At 42.6% G+C, this 24,716-nt stretch overlaps 2 protein-coding genes across 2 annotated transcripts in view; both read left to right on the top strand.

The window, feature by feature from the left end:
• The window catches only part of METAP1D (methionyl aminopeptidase type 1D (mitochondrial)), a 66,993-nt gene extending 50,941 nt beyond the window's left edge, over positions 1-16,052 (top strand). The window contains 8 exon segments of the mRNA XM_004674542.2: positions 744-893; positions 2,405-2,553; positions 3,126-3,168; positions 6,348-6,511; positions 13,099-13,196; positions 14,486-14,533; positions 15,412-15,490; positions 15,631-16,052. Coding sequence (XP_004674599.1) covers positions 744-893; positions 2,405-2,553; positions 3,126-3,168; positions 6,348-6,511; positions 13,099-13,196; positions 14,486-14,533; positions 15,412-15,490; positions 15,631-15,709 — 810 coding nt within the window. The 3' untranslated portion in view covers positions 15,710-16,052.
• Positions 16,053-20,773: 4,721 nt separating this feature from the next.
• Positions 20,774-23,686, top strand: DLX1 (distal-less homeobox 1). Its single transcript, XM_004674541.2, has 3 exons — positions 20,774-21,304; positions 21,988-22,187; positions 23,353-23,686. The coding sequence occupies exons 1-3, from the start codon at positions 20,992-20,994 to the stop codon at positions 23,605-23,607; spliced, it is 768 nt and encodes a 255-aa protein (XP_004674598.1). The 5' UTR covers positions 20,774-20,991; the 3' UTR covers positions 23,608-23,686.
• Positions 23,687-24,716: the final 1,030 nt, after the last annotated feature.

Genomic DNA, 24,716 nt, shown 5'->3' with positions numbered 1-24,716 from the left:
GACTGAAAGAAGCTCTGTGTGTGAGATAGTATTTATTTTCTGAATACCGCCCATGGATTTAAGTAAGTGGTGGAGAATTCTACAAGGGTGCTCAGTGTTGAATGTATTGAATTGGGGGGGGGGGGTGTTTGTGTTTGCTTTTGAAAAATAATGAAAAATGTTCTAGGTTTTTTTTATGTATTTGAAAAAAAAGAAAGGAAAAGGAAAAAGAAAGCTGTTTTATTCCCCCACCTCTTAGTTTTAGTACAAAGTTGCAAAGTATAAGAAAAGTGTCTATGTAACAGGCATGTACTCCTGTTACATATATTTATTCTGAGAGGGTGTCCTAAGCTATCCTTTGCATATATTTTATCTTTGTGTTAAGAAGATGAAAATGCTCTTAATTAACCATTTGGCAATTTGGTGCTATTTTTCATTAATGGCAATATGCTTCTAACGGGTTGGGAGGAAGAAGAAAAGAAAACGACTGTTTGTTTTGACCAGAAGTCTACTTCAGTCCAATTTGACTCAAAGCATGGTAAGGTTAACAGACCATCCAGAGGCAGCACTCGCAGGCAATGTTAAGTTCAAAAGGGCAGGGGAAGGAACTGGGGCAGCCTGGAGGGTCTGTTGTGCTGGCCTCGGAGGTCGGTGCTCTCGCAGGAAGGGCAGAGCTCCATGAAGCAGGAGGCTGTGTCCGAAAAAAATGATCCCATTGTCGTGGGCTGGGTTCTGATCTTCGTTTTCAATCCTTTTTCCTCAAGCACATAAAGAAGCCAGACTATGTGACGACAGGCATTGTACCCGACTGGGGAGACAGCATAGAAGTTAAGAATGAAGATCAGATTCAAGGGCTTCGTCAGGCCTGTCAGCTGGCCCGTCATGTCCTCCTCCTGGCTGGAAAGAGTTTAAAGGTGGTGTCTCACCAAGTCTCAGAAGGACAACATACCCTTTTTTATCCCCCCCCCCTTAACTCTTCTTTTGTACATATCTAATTGGTTAAAAAATAAAGGAGAGCCTTGGGAGGAGGGAAAGAGCTTTTTTGTGTGTGTTTATCTAAGTGATCATTTAAAATATAAACTCAATGATAAGCAGCAGAAATTTAGAGATACTTTGAGCTGAATCAAACTATCCAACTTGATCAATGGCAGATGGCTTTGACATTTGCCCCCTGAATTCTGCCTGTAGTTTCTGCTTTTATCCCCCACATTATTTCTGTGTGCCTGAAGAGTTGCTCTATCTCATCCTTTGTCTCCTTTTTTTTTTCCATAGTAGCCCAGCAAAGAAAGATAAGACCAAATGCACAAAATTAGAATAATATAGCAATATTTAGATTTCAGAATAACCACCCTGGCACATAAGGATCATAAAAGAAAACATAGGCCTGTAGTTTCCAAAAGGTGGGCAAATTTTAGGAAGTGAGACTCAAAGGGTATAATCACTCAAAAATTTTTTGAGTAAATTTTTAATCAAATTTTTGTTTTGGAACTTTATTGATGAGTTATGATTTAACAGTGATGAGCTGTATGTATTGGAGAAACTTGGTTTCTTTTAGTTTGGGAGCAATTGGATGTCTTCTAGTAAGGAAAATACTTTTTTAAAAAACTGACTTATTTAAGCATGAACAAAATCAAGAGTAATTAAAAGCAAACTCTAAAATATATGAGCGATCCATAATCTCTATGCCATTACTGAAAAACCCATGTAATGTTTCACTGAAGTAATAAGGTTGGCCTACTTTTCAGACTTTACAGTTTAAACCAAAGATCCTTGTGTTTATTTACATGCTTCATATAGCCTATGACACTACTGAGGAAGAGGAAGGAATTGCCTAGGGATATACTTTTAAAAAATCTTCAGACTAGGGGTCCTCCCTGGTGGTGCAGTGGCTTGTATTGCAGCACTCCGAGGCTGGCTCTGGCCACTTTAGTGTGAGTTTGACCCCCACCCCAGAGGTGACCCACAAGGCACAAGAGACCTCTCCTGTCTAGCCTGCTGCTCCCCTCAGCAGTGTACTTCATTGATCTGTCTGTTCTGCTTCCCACTCTTTCTCTGGTGAATTCTCTCAAAGCCCCTGAACCTCTGGCCTGTACCCCAGTTCTGTATGCATAAATAAATAAATCTCTAAAAAAAAAAAAAACTTCAGGCTAAAAAAGAGTCATCTATAATGACTCACAAATGATTTATTGGATAATATTTAAAATTTCCATTTCCTAATAGTCTATAACACCAACCTATACCCAAATGATTGTCCAAAAGTTACCATTTAGGGTTTTAATGTTAATTAAATTGTTCTATGACAAGATTATCAGAGTAAATTCATACAGTAAATTTATATCTGAAAGTGCTATCACTAGAGGCATAGTCATTAAGTATAGGAAATGTCTTCAACTGTCACTGCACAACTTCTTTATTAATATTTTAGGTTGACATGACAACTGAAGAAATAGATGCTCTTGTTCATCAGGAAATCATCAGTCATGATGCTTATCCCTCACCTCTAGGCTATGGAGGTTTTCCAAAATCTGTTTGTACCTCTGTAAACAACGTGCTATGTCATGGTATTCCTGACAGGTATTCATTGCTTAATAACATATTGTTCCTTTGGAAATTCAAACATGTAGCTAAGATCTAGAACATATGTTGAATGACACTGTAGTTTAATTGAAACCCACCTGCAAACTTCTGAAGCTGACTCTAGTAAAACAAAAATTTTGAGGTATTTTGTGTCTAAGTGGACATAAAACCACCGCTTAATGTTTGCTAAAGAGTATGTAATCTAAAACAGTGGTTGTGCATTCTTTATTTTGTCTCCTTAGACTTTCATCCTACGAATAGTAAAAATCCAAATGTAGATAAATACTAATTCTCAACTATTCTTTTGACTCTTTGCAAAATTAATGTTAACTACATGATTTTAAGGACTTTTATACAATAGCAACATTGTTCATATCAGACATTTCTTGTAAATTTGATGTGACTAACATAAGTTAAAAATTAGATAGAGTTACTCAATTTATGCCTCCTCTACCCCAAATTATCATTGTGACTCATTGGGTTTGTGATAGTAGTCATTAGGCATTTATTTTTATATCCCTCGTATTGAGATCTATCACCTTTTTTTTCTTTTTCTGTTTATATTTCAGTCGACCTCTTCAGGATGGAGATATTATCAACATTGATGTCACGGTGAGTAAATCATATAAAAAATAGTCTTTGATCAACTTCAGAATTGCTGGTAGCAACAGGAAGAAGAGTGGATTGAAAATGTGAACTGCGCCGATGGAAGTGCTGTTTACTTCTAGCCCCAGACACAAGCAGCTGGTTTCCTTTTTTGTCTTTAACTCTGTGTTTATTCCAAGTAAACCCAGGCCTGACTTGAATTTAGGGCTGGAATCAGATGCACTGAGATCAATGTTGGCCTAAGTGAAATGTCAACCCAATCCTGCTATGTGTCATGTTTTTGAGAAGGTGTAATTGTTATTGATCCACTGTGTGGTTAATGCAGAGCACACAGCACTGGGCAGCTGCTGGAGCTAGATGTGTATGAGATGAGCTAACGCGAAGAAAGCCGGCATTTTTCCTTCACTCTGCCAAGATTGATCTTCCTCTTCCTGCTGATTTTGAGTGGGGCCTGTCATTATCTTACTCTGTCATTAGGGGCTACATTGGCCTGTGTGTGTCAGTCTATTTGGACAGCAACTCTCTTGCTAGCAGTGTTCCTTAGATTTATTAAAATCCCTGAAGGTAACGTCGTGTTCCATTTCTGATACAGAGAGCCTTGAACTCGAAACCTACAAGCAGAGTGGTTTTCTCTGTGAGCTTAAGTTTTCATCAAGCAGTTAATAACCTTTATTTTACATAACAACACTAAGTGATTTAACATAGCAACATCAAATTGCACAAGCTCTAACCTTTTTACTTTTCTTAACCTTTCATTATTCTCAGATTTCACATTTGTTCTTTGGCAATTATTTTACTAAGAAATTTTATAATGGTATGTTTGGGCTATCTATACTGTAAATTATTTCTGTACACCTGATGACTAATATATTTTAAATAAATAAATGTAATTTAAGCATGTGATGAGTTGGTGAGGCAGACAGATAGTGTTCTAGGTGTATAGTTTTTATTAATGAGGGAATATTTTTAATAGTTATTTTACATCCAGAGTGTGAAACTTTGGTAGGAGTATGAATGAGGTAGAAGTTAGCATCCAGTAGTTGAACTCAGTCAGATTTTTAGTTGTTTAAATTAATTCAGCCTTTTATCTTCATATCAATTTGTGTGAGTATATAGCCAAAGATTCTTTTATTGCTAATATGCTTTCCTCTGCCACCTTGCCCTACTTAGAATACGTGAACATTTGTCTCACATATATTCTGTTGGTATCTTTCCAATTTAAAATTGTGTAGAATGGGATACCTTAAATGAAATATTTTTCATGGCATACTTTTCTTTTGGATTATACTGGTTTGGGGGTTTTACACCCAAATCACCTAGTTACCACCTAATAAAATATTGCTGCTTTGAATGAGAGAAAACATGTTCTCCCCTCAAATTTTCAATGTGGCCAAAGACAATATTCCATGCCACTTTTCAGTTTCCTGAAGACTTTTAATAAGCAATTCCAAAATGTTTCACAATGGTAAAACTCATACAGCAAAGTAAAATACTAAATGGAGGAGTCCATTTAAGAGGTCCTGTACTCTTATCAGAAAATACTCATTGCAATTTATAGTTATTCCATCATCATATTACAAGAAAGTAGCTTCTTTACCATTGAAAATTAGATGTTAAAAAATGGACAATGTAAAAAAAAAAAAAGGACAATGTGATGCCCATTGTAGTTGCTCAACAAATGTTTTTGAGTAATTGAAGTAAAACACAAGAGTAGTTTGTGTTTACAAAGTGTGATTACAGATACTTGCATAGACTTTCAAAAAGTATTATATATTTCATATATGTTGGGCCTTTCCAGTTATTTTTAAAGCTAGCAAAAAATAATATAAAAAAATAAAGATTTAAAAATGCATTTTGCTTAACTGCTATTATGCAGAGATATTCATTTACATTTTTTTTTACTAACTCATATTACAGATGTTATATACTGAACATATGAAACTGAAACTTGTACTTGCTTGGATTGCAAATGGGGACAAATGTATAAAACATTGTTCCAAGGCAATTAAGGTGATTAAGGCTATAGCAAAGAAAACACTTGATTAGAAGCCAGTAATCCATGGAATTAACCTGGATCTATCTCTGTATTCTACCACTGACCTTAGATAGGTTACTAGTTACTAGTCTGTGCCTCAGTTTGATAGGTTACTAGTTTGTGCCTCAGTTTCCTGATAGTTAATAAAAACATTTTTCATGTTTCCCTCAGAATATAGGAAAGTAATATTTAAATGCATTTTGTATGCAGACTTAGGACATTAGTTTAGTATTAAAACAGAAAATTCTATATAAATATCTTTGTAATAGTTCCTAAATGTGTAGAATAATTACATGGGACAAATTTATGCAAACTAGCAAATCCATTGCTGTATCAAAGGATCAATATCAACCAGTCTTTCTTCGCCTTCTGCATTTATTATAGTGTTTAGTAATCATTGATTTTTATAATGAATCTGGTGTCTAGTACCTAGACACCATTGCATCATTGAAGACTGATAAAATTATATTTTCTGTAATTTTATTCTTAAACCTGTTTTGTTATATTCTAGCAAATTCTGTTTTTCTAAAATTTGTATGTAGTGTTTTCTGTTAACATTTTGCTCCCTGAAGTATTTGATTAAGCATCTTCTGGACAGGATTTTTGGTGTCATACTTCATTTTCACATTGAGCTGCTTCAGTTATTGGAACAAAATTCTCCTACTGTCTATTAGAATACTGATATGACTAGCTTATTTCTTCTAGTCATAACCTATCATTTCCAAGTGTAGAACTGGTAAATAAAAGGTCTGTGTCTTCATTATGCTGAAGAAACTTTTCTATTAAATACTTCTAGGTTCTCCAAACCTTCTGTGGTAGTTGTGGGCCAATGTCTTTGGTCACTAATTTTTGCATATATAATTATGGCTTCTCAGACATAAAGTGAGGAGTCAAAATGTCACAATAGTGTCACTAATGATAAACCTGAATGGCCATACTAGTTTCTTGTTTATTTAAAATGTTTGCATTATCATTATACCATACGGTCTCATCTTTTTAACTCCTGCAAGGTTTTGGCATATCCAGTCCTTGATTCAAATTCTGGAAGAGTGAAACACACGAATCTACTAAATACATAATGAACAAAATGTGTATTTCAGGAGAGAAGATTTTTAAACAAGGATGTGTTAAAATTTCGGTCTGTGTCTAGGTGTATTACAATGGCTACCATGGAGACACCTCTGAAACATTTTTGGTGGGCAATGTGGATGAATGTGGTAAAAAGTTAGTGGAGGTGGCCAAGAGGTGTAGAGATGAAGCAATTGCAGCTTGCAGAGCGGGGGCTCCCTTCTCTGTAATTGGAAACACAATCAGGTAAGCCTTACACTGACAAGTAAAGGGAGGGTTGGCAAATGGTACAAAGGTTATTGGTGGCTTGTATAAAGTTGATGACATGTTTTATGATTCAGAACCATCATTTCAGTCTGCTATCAGTATGTGAACTACCAGGCTGTAATGTTGTTCCTAGGGTTAAAAAAAAAAAAAGTTTTTTAAAAAATGAATTTTACCAGGGTCAGCAAAGCAACTTGTAAGCAGTATCTATATGACTGCTTTAGTTTTAGCTTGACATGTTGGTGTGTATATAGTGTTCCTTTATTCAAAAATCCCCCAAACATGAAAGAAAGCCCCTAAGAAGGGGATAAGTTTCCCAACCCTGGGGTAATGAGACAGGAAAAAAGTGAAATTTATAAAGGGAAGAAGTGAAACTTTTCCTGTGACACAAAAGTAGAAAGCATTAGTTAGCCCAAGCAAGCTTACCTTTCAAATAAATAGATTAGCAAACAGTTTGAAAGGCTGATCTGTCCTTTTTTTGTCTGGCTTCTTTTTTCCTGTAAACCATTGTTTATTTTCCACATAGTATATTCTGTGCTTGTTCTTTGAGTGAATGCGTATTTCCTGAATTCAAGACTTCTCTTTGTAATTTGTTACCTACTTTTAGATCTTTTTTTCCCCATAACTGTTTTGCAGTAGACATGCAGAATATGTGTTTTCATTTAAAAGTAATGCATTTTGTTAAAGATGATCACATCAGTGCCTTTTAAAGTACTGTCCTTATTAATATGAACCTGAATACTTCCCATTTGCCTAAAGGATGGAAGGCTTAGTCACCTTGAAAAGATGCTGCCTTTTTTCTTTGTAAGCCTTCAAATACTTTGAGAAAAAGGCAGTAAAATATCAGTTAAATGTATTTATGGCTTTAAAAATATTGTAACAGTGTCTGAATCAAACTTTAGTAAAATCTCTTTGGGTTATATCTGAGAAGCTTTTATTGAAGACTTTGAACAAAATTGTGTTTTTGACAGTTTTAAATTATAGGCTAACTAGCCTGGGAAAAAAGGATAGTGTCTCTCTGTTCTTTCATAGGAAATGTTGAATCAGACCCCTACTGGGAAAAGAAATTTAATGCATATCTCACTATCTTACTGTCCATGAATATAATAGAAATGAATTCAAAATGCAGTTTTATTTTTGCAAATGGGATGAGTCGATAGATGTACCTCATATTTTTGAACACCTAGGGTTCAACAAATTTACTGGTGGTGCTCTTGCATTTTAACAAAATTTATTCTTCAGTAGAAGGGGGCAGAGAACACTAGATTCTTATTCAAGCATTCTATCGAGCTCTGCATTCATGGCTGTGTCTAAAGGGCATGTCAGCCTTTGATTCTCTCTGAGAGGTAATTATCCTTTTCCTGTCACGGAACAACAAATGATAGCTAACTACAGAGGCACATTTGCAGTAGTCACATTCATCAACTGCAGAAAAAAAAATTCAATTTAATTGTGCAACACAGCTGCACATGGGCTTTTGAGCATTTCTGTTGTTCTCCCTGTCTCGCTATTCCTCCCTCCAGATCTATTTTTTAAACTTTTTTCTGGTTATTTTTTCCCCTTTTTGTCTCTTCTTCCATTTTTACTCTCTGTACTTTCTTGTTAAAGTAATTTTCCTTTGTGGCTCTCATTCTTTTTTCCCCATTGAAGGCTATGAATGTAGAAAATTATCACAATTACTCATATAATTGAGCCTCTTTGTAGCAAGTGCAACTCCAGTAGCCTTTCTCCATCATGAAAATGGTTTCATTATAGGGTTTTTCATATTCTCTGACACCATCTACACAGAGGAACAGGCGTGCAGATGAGATGTACTAGGAACAGGCTAGATCAGTAAGGTCACAGTAGGAATAATTAGCTCTGCTATGGAAAGAGCATCTAGGCCTTTTACTGCTACATAAATGTACTGTCCATGGCTTTTAGTCACAAAAAAACTTACTAACAAATGGAGCTCCCGCCTACTACTTTGAAAAAAAGATTTGTATCAACACTACAATTTTCCATCATTAAGACTAATAACACAGAGCCTAGTATACATCAAGGGGAATAAAAAGAAAAATCTCACATTCAAGTGGCGGCTGGGTGCTGACCTTTGTTCCCTTTTTTTGTGTACGACTTAACTCTTTACAAAAAAGAGCCACACGCCACACCAACATGCAGGTGAACTCCAGCTAGTACTAGCAAAGCATAGCATTCAGTCGGAAAATCTGATAAATCTCCATGCAGGATAATGCATTTCATTACATATTCACTACATTAATTCTAGCTACATAAAAAAAAAAAGGAGAAGAGTAGAATTGAAAGTGACATTGGATTTTAGCTATCTGGATGCAAAGGTCAGTTTTCTCAGAGTATGAATTTGCATGTACAAGCTCCTTTGAAAACCAGATCAGTCCCAACAACTGCACTTACAAAACTATGAGAAAAATAATAGACAATGAACTTTTTTACTTTTACCCTAATACATTTCATTATTTAGATGGTTTGTGTCTGTCACTGGGGAGGAAACTGGCCCAATTTGAACAATTGTTTGTTCTGATGTGTTAAGGCAGTGTTTCTGGACATCTATTATTTCGCCTTCTCTTATTCAGGCAAAATCTCAAGGGAGCAAATAAACAAACAATCTCCACCTTTAAGCCTAAAATACTTGAAATCATTACAGGCTGAAGGTTTACAAACATCTTTCAACTCCGTCTCCTTTATTTTAAGATGTTCACCATCTTTTGCGTGGTCTCCCTTTACTGATACACTTGAAAAGAGCACTCAGGCATCCTTTATTAGTATTATGTTACCAAAAGCCTGTGATCTTTATAGTAAATTTTCAAATTTTCTCCTGGACCTAAGGGATAGAAGATATCACTGAAGTAGTGCTGGCTAAAATAGTTTAATGAAAAGAGTTCTCTCTGTGCCCTTTTGCTTCATGAGGGATGGCTAGTAATCTGTAGGGTACCGTTACTATACTTGTTATATGTCCATTTGCATTAGAATATTTCTAAATTAGTATTTTTGTAATTATATTTGGATGATAGGATCTGAACATAGAATATTGTGATGTGTAGATTCAGGCTTCACAAATATGTGACAGTTCAATCAAAAATAATTTAAACTTATAGTTGTATCATGATGAAAGTATCAATAAATGGTTTTTAATGTTTAATTCATAAGTATATATTTTGATATTAATTTAGAAGAATATAAAGCAGATTAAAAAAATAATCTCTTTCTATTAGATTATGCACATTTAAACAATAAGTGGCTTAGGCAAAATAAGTCATTTTAATGTCATCTGTGATGGATTTTTCTTGACAGCTACTGTAAATTACAATTACACTGCTTCTCTCTGCACATGAAAGTAAGCATTGCAATAAATTATCTTTTATTTCAATCCATCATGTCTGCTTTTCAGAGACAGAAAACCTCAAATAAAAGTTCAGCACTATTGTAAGAAAAATACAGTAATTTGTGATCCAGTTTGAAACAAAAAGAGATACCACTCTTTTGGCAAACAGTTGTTGGCTTTCAAAAATATTACTAATTGTACTTAAACATTCCTTGTCACTAGAAGGAATCCCTGGGCTTGTGCATTCCTCCATTTAAAGACTACTGCTTAAAGAACTGGGAACGTGAAAGTAAAATTCTATAACTTAGAACATCAAGTACCATTTGAGATTCTTTAATTAAAGTTGTGAACATTTAGAGGTTAGTGCTTTTTATAGGATTCATGTAAAATGTTAATAAAATGATTTTCATTTCTATAGAAGAGTATGTACTTAAATATAGTACTCCTCTGCCCTCTTGGGGAATGTATTTTTAGTCATAAAATGTCATTGAAGTATATTTAGAATTTGAATTTAGCTAGACAATACTTTGAGGAAAATTGTCTGTGAAGGGAATTAAGGGGTCGAAAATGGTCACAAGATGAAATTCCTTATGAGAGATTTCTCTTTCAACCATAAACGATAACTGAAACATAAACTATAATAACACAGCATAATTTTAAAGTTACCTTATAAACTACCTTAGTACACCTTCTTACTCCAGTCCCTCCACTCCCTCCCCAAATATCTCTGATAAAGGAGTTCAAATCATTAATGTGCTTAGGCTCATGAATAACAGCTGAATTGTCTTAGAGAATTTTTAGTTAGAAAAAATCAGAAAGGGCAGCTAATACCAGGAGCATTCTGTTCAGTAAATTTCAGCAAAAAAAAAAAAAAAAAAGACTGATTTCATCTGTGAAATGTCCAGGGCAAGAAGACCCTTATTCAGAAACGGTCATGGCCCTGCAGTGTCAGGTACTGGGAACACGTCTTGGGCACTCATGCCCACCACTGCAGAAGTTTCCATTTTCCCTAAAACACTGACCAAGAGAAGCACACAGACTTCACCTTCCCAGACAGCCCTGGGCTTGCTTGGTGTTTGTGTTCAAGCGGAATTTGCTGCAACTGACTGCTTGCACTATTTCTGTGAAGGTAGATTTAAACCCTAGAGCCTAGTAAATGATCTTGAGTTTCCCCTGCATTCCCTGCATTCTGAAATAGTAACTAGGTAAATGAGTGAATTTTACCCCAGTAAGTGTGTGTTAAAAACTACCAATCCAAAAGAAAAATACCAAAAGCAAAGAAGTATATACTCAGCTTCTGGGACCCAAACATTGAATGGGTGCTTAACCAAGGAACTGAGGAAAATATGTCCTATGCATTTCCTCTTTCTGTCTGGCGATGAGGGCCTCTGAACTAGGCATCCATGACATACATGCTATGATACTTCGATAGCCAGAAGTTCTGTCGGGATCCAAGCAGGACATGTTACAGGAGAATGTACATAGATATCTTTAGCCACCCAATATTTGCACAGATGCTTTTATGAAGAGGAATGAGAGGTGTGATGGTAGGAGGGTGCCCCAAGTGTTTTTTCAGAGTGGGAGTTCTTCCTCTCCTCTCTTTGGGAATTAAATGGAGATTGCCATTATCACACACATTTAAAATGTAACCATGATGCCTGACAATCAGATTTTTTTTATTTTTTAGAAAAGAAAATAGAACAGTTTATATCAAATATTTTTAAAATAATTGAAGATTGTTAGAACTGAAGGAACACAGGTTTAGGTAGAACACCATTCTTGAAAAAAAATTAGATTATGTATTATTTAATAATTTCTCTTCTACCCTCCAAGCATTCTCCATCTACTCTTTCAATTTTTTTTTTTTTTTGTAAATAGAAATTGGTGTAGTACAAATAGAAACTCCCTCAAAAAATTCTTCAACCTCCTATCCGGAGTGCAAAGACACAGAGACATAACCACAAAGTGCAACTTAAAAGATAAAAACATTGACTTAGCAATCTGTCCTCAACACATGCATAGCTTATCTACTTCTGCACTGTCAGTTCTATGAAAATTAAATATGAATAAATTGCCCGTCTGTGATTTATGATCACATCCTGGCCTAAGTGAAGGTACCTTACAAATTTGGAGACGAAGATTAACTGTGTCTTAAGAAAGTTTTTTTGACAGAAGTACTCATAAAGACTCACAAATGCTCACAAAAAAACCTTTGAGTTCACAGTAAAGTAACCCTCAGATCTGTTAAAACCCTAGATTGGAATCTAAGAATGTTGGTTTTGTTTAAATATTAAACCTTTAAATATTAAATTTAAATAGAAATCCTGTAAATTCCAATCCATTGCTATGATTAAGATACTCTGGCCTTCATCCACATGAAAATGTAAATTGTTACTATGTATTGTGTTATTACCAGAAATATGTATGTTCATCTGATTTCAAAAACAGCTTTTAAACCTGGTAGATGAAAACTTTAGGTTTGTATTCTATGTGTCAGATTTCATCTTTATAGACTGGAAGAAAACTGAAATATTTGAAATATATGAAATAATGAAGCATTAGGAATCACAATTCTAGCTTCTCTAAAACATCACTGTCATTAAAGACATTGTTCATGAATTTTGCTAATGGCATGCATCTTGAGTGGAAATCCCAAATGATCACTAAGTTTTGTAGTGTTTCAAGAACATTGACAAAGCAGATTTGGGTTTTTGTGTAAGTGTTCCTATTTGTAAAACATATATTTTGAAATAAACCAGAATAAGGAAACCACGGAAGTATGAAGTCACATCTATAGATTATAATTTTTTCCTATTTGATTTAAAGATCAGTAGTAATTTTCATAGTGTTTGCATGGAACCCCATCCAAACCAAACTTTTTTATGCCTGCCTTATGTTCACATGTGTCATGGTTATGTATATATTGATGTACATATGTGTGCATGCATCCTGATTTGTTGTCTAAAAGTGTGTTTGAAAAGTGTACTATGGTAAATAAAGCAAACTACTGTGTTAGATACCTATTTTTTCCCCTTTCATCTACCCTAAAGAAGTTGTTATAAGTAATTAAACAATTCAAGTTACTCTGGAATAATGAAAACCTATTAATGCTATCAGCTCACTCTAAATGTAACTTTTTTTCTTCTTTGGAGATTATGTTAAAGTGATTTTGTTTTATCTAAGTATGCATTAAAAACTTACTTAACTATTTTTTGGGTTACTTTTAAAGCCACATAACTCATCAGAATGGTTTGCAAGTCTGCCCACATTTTGTGGGACATGGGATAGGATCTTACTTTCATGGACATCCAGAAATTTGGCATCATGGTAAGAAACTGTTCTATTTAAAGGTTTGTTGAATAGAATCAGGATAAGGCAATTCCTGAAGCTCCTCTAACTTTGAATCCACACTATAATTTTGTGTGTGTGTATCTGCATTTATGGAAAAGAGGTGTCTACATAATCATAACCAGCACATTACTATGTTACTGGATTAGAACTCAGCAGTTTCAATCTCCAAATAGATGTAGTTTGCTTTTTGCCTCCTGAAGGGCATGGCTAGAAGGCACAAGGGATATTTGTCCAGAAAAAGTTACTGAAACAAAGTGCCACTGCGTCAGTGTCCCAGTGGCATTCACATGACTGTTTTCTGTTTTTCTTTTACTACCCCCTTTTCTAACCACTGACTGTTGTGGTTAAACTTCATTACATCCTACATAGCGTTGACAGCTGATGTGCTTAGCAGCATGTACTCTTTAGTGATTTCTAGATTATACCCACCCTTGTGTTCCTTCCCCAGAATCTCCTGTTTTTCACTGGCTGAGTGTGTGCCCTACAGTGAGAAAGAAGCAGTGGGCTGGGGTGGGCGGAGGAGGGGGAGCTCAGAGCTAGAGTAGGAGGCAATTCTGGGGCAGCCTGGATGTTTTGAAGTGTCTCCAAAGTGGGGGTACACACCTGGACAGGGACCGAATGAAAGTTCTGAGCCTTGACCTATGTGCTTGGAATGGGATCAGTCTCTAGAGGAACCACTGCACCCCCTGGGAGAGCTCAAGCTCCCCAATAAGTCAGAACTCTCTTGGACTAAGGAACCCCATCTGAGGCATCTCAGAACAGGTCCAGATAGAAATGCAGAAAAGGGCCTTTCTGGCTTGTGTTCTATTCAGCACCAACACTTGGAATGATTTTCTGTCACTCCTGTCCTATTCTTTACACTGACCTCCGTTTTTATCCATTCCCCCAGACATCTTCTCTTTGGGATGGGAATTGGGGGGTAAAACCCAGAATCTAGCTGAGGCCTGAGAGCTCCCAGTAAGTAGCGAGGAGGTAGGGGAAAGAGCAAGCTGGACAGGTGTTTTAAACATCCAGGCTGCCCCTGGTAGGCTTTGATGCCAAGTGCAGAAAATACAAAGGCTGAGGTGCAGGAACACTGTTTTATCCTGGATGGTACCTCCCACCCAGGATTCTAGAAATCACCACCCTTCTCCACTAAAAGGGGGAAAAAATATCAAGTTTTTTGAGTAACCCAAACCTCTCTAATTCTGTTGGTCTCTGATCACCTCTTGGTTTCCCAATCCCATCTCCCCTCAATGGTTTTTGTTTGTTTGTTTGTTTTGCAGCAAATGACAGCAATCTACTCATGGAGGAGGGCATGGCGTTTACCATAGGTCAGTGCTGGGTTCCTCTTCAGTGAGCTGTGGCTCCCAGGCGGAAGCAGCAGCCTTGGCCTAAGCCAGGCAGTCCCGTGAAGGACTAATAAAACCAATCAGCATAATGAAATAATTCAGATGCATAGTAAATCTGATTAAATAATATCCTCTAGCCTCATCTTCCTAAATCAGATACTTACCGACACATTTAGGAGACGGCAGCCGTCCAACCTCTAATTCTGTTACCAGCATAATGTCATGTTTGGTTTTTTGTTTTGTTTTTGTGTTTTTTTTTTTCATTAACACCCAGTAACTAGAAGTGATTATTGTCCCTTGCTCCCTGTCAGCAAGTGGCATGTACTCTCTGGCAGGCCATTCCTGGCTGATCACGTAATTGGTGTCACCTCCAAATTCCAATCACCTAAGACCCCCAAGGCATCATATTCCTTACTGTGGGACTTAATAGAGAAGCAATTAGAGTAAAATAAGAAAATTGTTATTTGCTGATTAATGCACATTTTGAACAGGTTTTAAAAATTCAAATATTTTTTTTAACTGACTGGTATTTATAAAAGGGACTGGTGTTTGGGTAGTTATTATCCACAGGGTCCTAATTAAAGCTTGATTAAAATGCCCTTTTTCTAAAAAATTATGAACTAGGCAACTTCATACATCTTTGAATGCCATAGTGTTTCCTCTCCCTACTGTTTAGTTTGTAGTATACTATGTAAGCAACATCAATTATCAACCCTTCGAGATGACAACATGAACCCGCGGGGGAAGGCACTTGGAAGGAAGGGGGAGAACCATCTTCCTCTCTTTTTTGATAATCAGCCGAAACAATGCTTGACAAGAACCTGATTAGATCACCGCAGTAACTATTTTCCCTCTTACAGAGCCCATCATAACCGAGGGATCCCCTGAGTTTAAAGTCCTGGAAGATGCCTGGACTGCCATCTCCCTGGACAATCAAAGGTGTTTGCCTTCTGCCTCATTGCGTTTAAATTGGAAGGGAAGGGAAGATTTGGCCTGCCTCACTGGCGAGCGGCGGCTCCGGGGCAGGCGGGCGCTCCCCGGCGCTCGCGTGCCTCCTAACTACGCGGTGTGTGTTTCAGGTCTGCCCAGTTTGAGCACACAGTTCTCATCACGTCGCAGGGCGCACAGATCCTAACCAAACTGCCCCACGAGGCTTGAGCATCGACCGGACAGGCGCCTTTCCCCTCACTTCTGTGAAACTCACCTGAAGAACTTTTTTAAAACAAGGGCGAAACCAGCTTGCGCGGTACTCTACTTCGCACCCAGCAGCGCCCTGGGGGGAAAAGGCGCGCTGGGGTATGAGGGTAGTTGAGAACGCGGATCGAAAACCCTGCCGGGGTCGCGCAACTTTGGAGATGTAACTGGCTGCTGACTCTGCTTCCCATCGCTGGAAATGTTTGTGAAAGGGGTGTGGGACGCCCTCGTTTGGAAGACGAGCGATTCCTAGAGGAACAGGATTTTCTCTTTCCCTTGTCTTGACTCTGCCCAAGTAAAAGGCTTTCACCTCTTAAACCCACAGTGTCTGCTCTCCTTTCATCTCTGACAGTTGCGGGGAGATGGGGAACAGGTGATTAGTTTTTGAATTTCGAAGTTTTCACGCACGCACACTAAAAGAAAAACCCCAGGCTGTTAGCTAGTAATTTTTAGACTTCCACCCTTGTGGATCACACACTGGCGTTCCCACGGGCACTCCCTAGGGCAGTTGCCCCTCAGCTCTTCTGGTTCTTTCCCCTTCTTGTTTTTGCAATGAAAAGATTAACCCCAGAATGGGATGTCTCCTTCCAAATATTTCTTTGCCTCAATGGACCTCAGCCCTGGCACTTTTGCAAGTCTTTATCAATCTAAAAACAGACTTTCCAAGTCCACTTGGGCACCTCCTTCCCCGGGGCACCTTGCCCTGCCCAGACAACTCAGAGCAAATTTTTGAGACCCTCCCTGCACACTGGTGGCTAAACTTGCTTTGAGACCAGACACACCAGCTCCACCTACCCAGATGGGAACAGTGTAGGATGGATCTAGATCTAGCTCCTAAATAGACCTCTTTATTTTTTGGGGGGGCCAGCACACATGGTGTAACCCAGAGGATCCCAGCAAGAGAAGCTATTTGTAGGAGGGCAAGAGCTTAACTAGTGGGGTTGCAGCTAGTGAACTCCTCTGGGCCACCAGCATCTCCACCTGCTTCAGAAACAGGAAACCCAGTGGCCTACATTCTGTCTCCCAATTCCTATTCCTATTCCTGAATACCTTCCCTACCTTACACATGTCCTCCAGGACCAGCTCACATCTCTGTTCTGGAGTAGAGAGGGATTGGGCCTCTAACAGGCCACCTAGGAAACAATTCCCCTCTGGTCATGGTTTTACAAACAAGTCCAGGAAAGGTGTCTGGGTAAGTGTTTTTACCTAAAGTTTCTACTGAAGCGGGTTTTACAAAGTTGCTTTCCACTAAATAAAGCTTGGACTAGATAGCTCCTCAGAAAAGTGGCTGCTTGTGCTGACCTGACCTGTGTTTCCAGGACCTGAGAACTAGCATGTCTTTGTGATACTTAGAGTGGTGGAAACAGGAGATAAGAAAGTAAGTTCAGTGGCTAGTTCCTGTTTTCTGGTTTTCCCCTGAACTTGGGATTCTCTTGGGTGATCTCCAGCTCTTCCTGCTCTCTTTCTCTACATCCAGGGATGTGAAATTTGGACATATGGCATTCTGATTCTAGTGGACCTAGTGAATCTGAGAACTGGAAAAGAAGAGGGAGGAGTTGAAGATTTACAAGTTCTACAGAAAAACTTTTGGTATGTTGGAAAGTTGGTCAAGCAAAGGCCTAGAAACTGAGGCTATTGCAGGAGAACAATCAGGTTTCTCTAAAGAGGTGAACAAAGCTTTAGGAGAGGTGCACCAGAGAGTGACTTCACTTCTCTCCTCGAGAAATCCAGTTGCTATGATTAGCTCCTCTTATCAACAGATCACTTTATTCAGATGTCCACCATAAATAATTTTGGTAGGACCCAGGATTTTACCAACCCTTGGGATAACAGTTGCATACGCAGCAACTATTCTTAGGTGAAAGAATTTATGGAACAAGCTTATAATCCCATTTGTTAAAGTGAGTAAACTTTAGTGTACACATTATATATACATAGGTAAGTATATATACCCACACCAGTCAATACTCAGCAGCTCCACAGCTAAGACCTTGAATTAGAACCAACTCCCTTTAACATACTTTGAAGGGGAAATTAGAAAGCATATTTTAAAATAACTTGTTACGCTGCCCTGCTCCCCCCCCCCCCGTGCCAGCCGAACTGGTCCCAAACCTCACCCAGCCGTGGTGGGAATTCCAGCCACGGTGGCTACAGCTAGCACCAGTAGGAACCGGGTCCTGCGGTGTCTTCAACAGGTTCTACTGGGAATCCGGGACTCTGGATAAATGGGAGAGTTTGTTTCCTCTCAGCGTTGGGGCTGGCAAAGATCTAAGCAAACCGACATTTTAGAACAGGTGTTTTAGCGATGGGTGGCGGGAGGGGTCCAATCTGTACTCAGAGATAAGATCTCACATTGAGGTCCAAGCCTCGGTGTCTCAGCGCCGGAAGGCCCTGGCTCAACAACCGCTCCTACCCGGACCTGTTTCTCTGGGGCTAAGAAACAATTCCCGAGCGTAGACATTGCCTCGCCCCCACATTTTTCATTCTAAAATAAGCAAGACTTTGAAACCGTTTCCCGATGGGGCGCGTGCGGGTCCTTTGTTCCCTGGAGCCAGTTCCTCCCCCTCACCCATCCACCTTCCGGCCCTTGCGCTGCGAAAGTCTTGGGTACCACTCCAAATGTGGACGGACAGAAAGCTTTGGAGACTGTAATCCACCTTTGGCCGCCCCTAACCCCTTCCCCCCACCCCCCTGCAGTTCTCGGAATAAACCGTCCCTGGGCGGCCCGCCGTCGGGTTTCCTCAGCGTTGCTCGGAGAACCTGGAGTAGTTCAGCCCTGCTTCTTCGTCCCAACACCCACCCTGCACCAGCCGCCGGGATCACTTACGTGGGCAGGACCCGCGAGGCGAGCGCGGGAGACCAGACGCCCCGGCAGCATCCGTGCGGCTGTGCAGGGTGCACCGCACTTCACACCCCCAAAACGGGCGCTCGGAAGGAGCAATTAGAATCACAAGTGCAACTTGGAAGTCAAGAGGAGTCGAGTTGCTGGCTTCGGGAGTTGTCTGCTGGAGGAGTCATTAGCTGGTTGTTGCTACAAAGCCTCACCGTGTGGTTCGGTGATTAAGAAAAAAAAAATCTTAAAACGTTGTCAAACCCATTACTGGTTTGGAGGATTGGTTGTTGTTGTTTGCTTTTGTTTTTCTTTTTGCTCCAACCACGTTGCCTGAAAATTTTCTACCCCCAACATCGTGCCCTTAAACCAAAGGAGAGGAATTCCGCGGGCGGCAGCAGCTGCTACAGAAGTTAAAAAAGAGAGAGAAGCCCCTTCCACTAATATCTGTAACGACAGCACCGATGTAATTTGTTTTGAATGTTCATTTTTATTGGTGTTCCCTCTGCCAAAATGTGCTTGATTACAGAGGTTTGTCCTGTGATCATTGCGCACTCCAGACAGGGGAAGGTGCATCGGCGAAGGTTCAGCTCAGGCCAGATCAAATCCCGAGCTGTTTAACGCTGAAAGGCTGCATGTTGCTATTAGTGTTAAATATATGGCTAATTATGCGTATGAAAATTAAACATCAGTGTTATGCTAATGGGGCGCCTTCAGCTGCGGATCCGAGCACTTGAGACTACCATTTAATCAAATGAATCAGTAACTAATACATCTGCACGTGTGAACTTTCACAAGATCATTTCCCCGTTCCCGTCACACAGCTAAATTATGAAAGAAATAATTATCAACACTTTCTAATTACCTAACAAAGTAATTTGGGATTCACCGTGGGGCTGGCGGGATAGGGAACCAACAGCCCCTTGCAGCCAGCGTGGTGCACGCCACGCCTCGCTAGGGTGGCGGCGTGGTGGTAGCAGCTGGGGGCTTTTGTGCGTTTTCCTGTACCCAGCGCCGGGGAAGACCGAAGGCTCGGCGGCTGCCTCCATCAGCCCTGCCCTCAGGTCCAGTGCTGCCAGCTTTGACCGCTAGAGATGAGAAGCAACTTGGGCGACAATGAGGAACTTGTCTACACACATGATCTGCAAGACCGCTGGCCTGTGTTGGCCACGGGTTTTGGTGTATCCCAGGACTCCTACTCACCGCCCCCCCCAACCCCTGGCACTTTCTCCAGACCCCAGGAGGTCGAAAAATGACCACCTGACATCTTCAGTCGTAGCAGAACAGAATCCGTCGACTTCAAGGCTCCACTCTACGCTGCACCCTCGGGACGAATGAGCCCCCGGCGCTGGGCGCTGAGGGAGTGGAGAGGGAGGGGGAGGCGGAGGAAGGTTGGGAGGGAAAGAGGGGGTGTGTGTTGGGGGGAGGGGGCGGTGCGGCCGCCTTTCCTGGGAGGAGAAGCGCGGGTTCCTGGCTCTCCGCGTTCACTGCTTTAATCAGACCGGTGTAGCCTCGAGCTAGAGTGGCCACCTGGGCCTGGAGCAATGCGAGCGGGCCCCAGGGAGCGGCGGCGGCGGCGCGGCGGCCGAGTGAGTGAGTTCGCCTGGAGGGCCCCAAACCCGACCCCAGAGAGGGGGCAGAGTCGACCCTGACCAGGGAGGCGCCGCCAGGAGAGCGCTGCTCTAGGCACAAGACGCAGGGGAGCTTAGCGCTCTGTTGGCTACAGCGGGCACCTTCCCCCATCGCGCGACCGGGTATTCCGGAGGCCGCAGCCTAGCTCCAGAGTCGCCCTAGTTCATGCAGGAGCCGGCGGTGGCGGTCAGAAGCGGTACCCTGGTCCCGGGTGTTGGGGGCGGGCGAAGGGTGGGGACTTTAAGTGGTGAGGGGTTGGGTGGCGGCGCCGAACCGCTAGTTGGTTTCTGGTAAGTACCGCGCGTCGGGAAGGCGGGAAGCTGAGCACCGCGGGCCGCCTAGGTCTCTGCGCGGGCGCCGCAGTCCATTGTGCGCCCCACACGGCGCACTCTGTTGCAGAGGAGCCCCGGCCGGGAAGTGTGGACGCGTCTCTCCCGAGGCCGGGCCGCCTCGCCCGCTCTAGACCAGCGGAGCCGGAGGACCTCGGACCAATCCCCGGTGATTATGCACGACAGCGGACCAATCAGCTCCGCCAGTCATGAATATTTATGACCTTGGCTGAGTCAAAGCTTTGAAGCGAGTTTGGGGAGCTCGGCAGCATCATGCTTAGACTTTTCAAAGAGACAAACTCCATTTTCTTATGAATGGAAAGTGAAAACCCCTGTTCCGCTTAAATTGGGTTCCTTCCTGTCCTGAGAAACACAGAGACCCCCAAAAGGAAAGCAGAGGAAGGGAAGCAGAGGAGAGAGAGAGAGAGACCCACACTCAGACCCCGCGAGAAGAGATGACCATGACCACCATGCCAGAAAGTCTCAACAGCCCTGTGTCGGGCAAGGCGGTGTTTATGGAGTTTGGGCCGCCCAACCAGCAAATGTCTCCTTCTCCCATGTCCCACGGGCACTACTCCATGCACTGTTTACACTCGGCGGGCCATTCGCAGCCCGATGGCGCCTACAGCTCGGCCTCGTCCTTCTCCCGACCGCTGGGCTATCCCTACGTCAACTCGGTCAGCAGCCACGCGTCCAGTCCCTACATCAGTTCGGTGCAGTCCTACCCGGGCAGCACCAGCCTCGCCCAGAGTCGCCTAGAGGATCCAGGTACGTGTGCCTGCCAGGGAGAGGAAGAGGTACGAAGGGGAATAAAGGAGGGAGGGAGAGGGTGGGAGGGAGGGAGGGAGAAAGGGAGAGAGAGAGAGAGAGAGAGAGAGAGAGGAGGGAGAGGGGAGACAGATGGGGTGGGGGTGGGGAGGACGCCAGAACAGTGGAGGTTTCAGGTATCAATCTATGGATCCTTGCATAGCAAAGAAATAAAAAAAAAAAAAATTCCACCAGCTCGCAACTATCCCGCAAAGGATAAAGCCGAGAGAGTCCCCTGATACTGGGTGAGCCTCTGGGAGGCTCGGTGCGTGAAACACACAATGCCGGGCTGAAAACAGAAACCCACATGTGCACATATTAGTCTCGGTAATTATTTATTGCGTAGCGCTATAAACAATGTATGCAATTAAGGGTAATTAAACCTCAACTACCGCCTGCAAAAATAGCAAACTTTCTCTGCAAAGGCAGAAGCTGAGCGCTTGGGAACTGCCCCAGTTGGCCTGCAGCGGCCCAGGTCGGGCCTTGGACTTTGTGGGAGTCCTTCCCTGGCTTTCGGAGTTTCTTGAGTGTTTTCTCTTTCCTGGCTCTGTTTCCTCCACCCGTGGGTAGCACCTAGCTTTTGGCTTCCCTCACTAAAAGCTGTGCCTCGCATTAACAACGGTCCCGCTCTGCTGTCCCTCCAGGGGCTGACTCTGAGAAGAGCACCGTGGTGGAAGGTGGTGAAGTGCGATTTAATGGCAAAGGGAAAAAGATCCGAAAACCCAGGACGATTTATTCCAGTTTGCAGTTGCAGGCACTGAACCGGAGATTCCAGCAAACTCAGTACCTAGCTCTGCCGGAGAGGGCGGAGCTCGCGGCCTCCTTGGGACTCACGCAGACTCAGGTACCTTGCAGCTGCCTTTCCGCCACGCAGGCATACTCGCGACCGGCCAGTAGTCCTGGAGCTTCTTCTTTTTTTTTTTCCTCCCGGGTGTCGTGTGTGTGTGTGTGTGTGTGAGTGTGTGAGTGTGTGTGTCTGGACGCGCGCGCAAGCGTGCGTCTCCTTCCTCCCTCGTTCTTCTCTGCTCTGATTCTATCCCTGTACTCTGTACCCGGCATTGCCTACCGTGCGGCCCTCAGTCGCGAGACAATCTGATTAGGGCGCAGGAAGGATTTCCCTAGATGTTTTGTTTGGGACTTTGAGGTCACACGTGCCCGAACAACTGGAACAATGGACGCGGGACTTAATCCCTTCTTTGCCTTTAAAGTGTGTGACTAATCACTCCTGGCCTGGACCGGAGCCTCTGTGTCCCTCCACCTCCTCCCCGACTGTGTCCGTGTGTGTGGAGGGGGCATCTTTCCCTTGCCCTCTCACCTCCCAAGTCCCAGACCCTGAAGGAGAAACCAGACCTTCCTTCCCGGATTTTTCTAAGATCCCTGGAGGCCCGGGGCGTTCTGATCAGGACTGTCCGCGTTTCCAACGTCTGGGCCGGGATATGGTGCGCAGCTGGGGAGAGCAAAAACACGCTAAGGAAAAGATTGCTTTATCCAAATGAAAAGTTTCACAAAAGTCCTGTGACATCCTCAGCCAGCCCCAAACTCACTCAAGGGCAGAAAGGATGGCGCAAAGAGGAGTGTCCCGTTGCAAATAAATTCCCTCCATTCCTTTCCTCCACTTGATTCTTTTACTGATGTTCTTATTGGAATTGATGACTCCATGTTGGGCAGGCTCTGCGACTTCATCGGTTGGCTGCCGACTGCGAGGTCCGGCTGAGTCCCTGACAGGGGAAGGCCGGGATCACTGCTCACACCTCACCACCACGCCCCCTGGCTCTCTGAGAGCTGTCGCTGCTCACCGCGGGCGGTCGGGCCTCCCAGCTTCTGGTTCTTTAAGAGTAGTGGTGCTGCTCTACTTTGCTACTTCCAGCAAAAAACTGTCGGGTCCTGGAGGGCAGAGGGGGAGGTGGGGATCCTTTCTCCACTGTTTCATGGTCCTCTTTTCTCTGCCACCGCCACCGCAGTGGACACAATGGACCTAGCCCGAGTCACGTTGTTGTCGGTTCTTGCAGGTCAAGATCTGGTTCCAGAATAAGCGTTCCAAGTTCAAGAAGCTGATGAAGCAGGGCGGGGCGGCTCTGGAGGGTAGCGCACTGGCCAACGGCCGGGCCCTGTCTGCCGGCTCCCCACCAGTGCCGCCGGGCTGGAACCCCAACTCTTCATCCGCGAAGGGCTCAGGCGGCAGCGCGGGCTCCTACATCCCCAGCTACACGTCATGGTACCCCTCAGCACACCAAGAAGCTATGCAGCAACCCCAACTTATGTGAGGTTGCCCGCCTGAACCAGCCCACCTCCTTCCTGTCTCCCCTGGCCCGGGCCCCTCCTGCCTCCAGGCCCATCCAACCCCGTCTACATGCCATGGTCGGGAGGAGAAGGGCCCAGAGAGAGAGAAGAACGAACAGTGAAGGCAAGGAGCCCATCGCCTCCACAGAGATCAGCTCGGTCTGCTTTGGCGACTTTCCTGGTGCCCATGCCCTCACCCGAACCCGATCTGGGCGGTGTGGTCTCAGCGAAGAGCGGCCTCAGAGCCCAAGCACAGCCATGGAGATAGTGCGAGCAGTACTTGAGCCCGCTGAACCCGACCCGCCGTCCCTCAGTTGCGTGGGACTGTCAGGAAGATAACAAAAACTGTAGAAAAAGCAAAAGCTCTTTTCTGTCCTGTTCGTCTCTTGTCTCCTTTCGCTCTGTATCTGTGCGCTGAGGAAGTCGAGGTCCTCGCTTGTCCGTTGTCTTCGTTCTATGGCCTCTGCAAAAAGTCACCCAGCCAGAGGGGGACAGGGCCTAGAGCCGCCAAGTTCCTGATACTGGGACATGACATTTTGTCCTTTTGGACCTTCTGGGCCTGCCTAATCGTCTGTGTAAAGCCTTCGATAATTGGGGGATGTTGGAGGGAGGGGGTTTTATTTATTGAGAACTAGACTTGCCTGAGGCTGAATGTTGACCAATTTGCGATTCTATGGGGACTGAGGACCCCCTGACTGAACGTACCAATCCCTTTAAATGCACCCGGAAAAAACGAGTAAGGAGGACCTGGTGATTTTTAACTTATAGAGTAACTTTTGTACTTCGCTGGTATGGAGAGGTTGGAGCAGAATGATTGCATTTTTTATGTGTCCCGTGTTATTTTGAAAAGAAAAAAGAGAAATGAAGCCAACACAATTTTCTCATCTCAAGAAGATGTGTCCTCGCTTTGCCAAAACAAAAAGGAAAGTCATAATTTACTCCTTAAGGAGAAAGAGAGAGAGAGGACTGATGGGAGAGAAAACAGGCAGGCATGTGTGAGTGCCCAAATGCCAGTGAACTTAAAAGTAAGACAAAAGCAGCTTTACAACAATCCCCAATGGCTTGGCCACAGAATAATGCCAGTCACTGCCCT

Source organism: Condylura cristata, unplaced genomic scaffold, assembly GCF_000260355.1.
Source record: "Condylura cristata isolate star-nosed mole 26May11 unplaced genomic scaffold, ConCri1.0 scaffold00002, whole genome shotgun sequence".
Taxonomy (NCBI): Eukaryota; Metazoa; Chordata; class Mammalia; order Eulipotyphla; family Talpidae; genus Condylura; species Condylura cristata.
This window is presented reverse-complemented; position numbering and strand designations above follow the sequence as displayed.

Bases quoted from the DNA above. Each gene is read 5' to 3' on its own strand.
- DLX1 (XM_004674541.2), top strand. From the start codon at position 20,992: ATGACCATGACCACCATGCCAGAAAGTCTCAACAGCCCTGTGTCGGGC. The intron at 21,305-21,987 runs GTACGTGTGCCT...CTGTCCCTCCAG, and splicing joins GAGTCGCCTAGAGGATCCAG to GGGCTGACTCTGAGAAGAGC. The intron at 22,188-23,352 runs GTACCTTGCAGC...CGGTTCTTGCAG, and splicing joins TGGGACTCACGCAGACTCAG to GTCAAGATCTGGTTCCAGAA.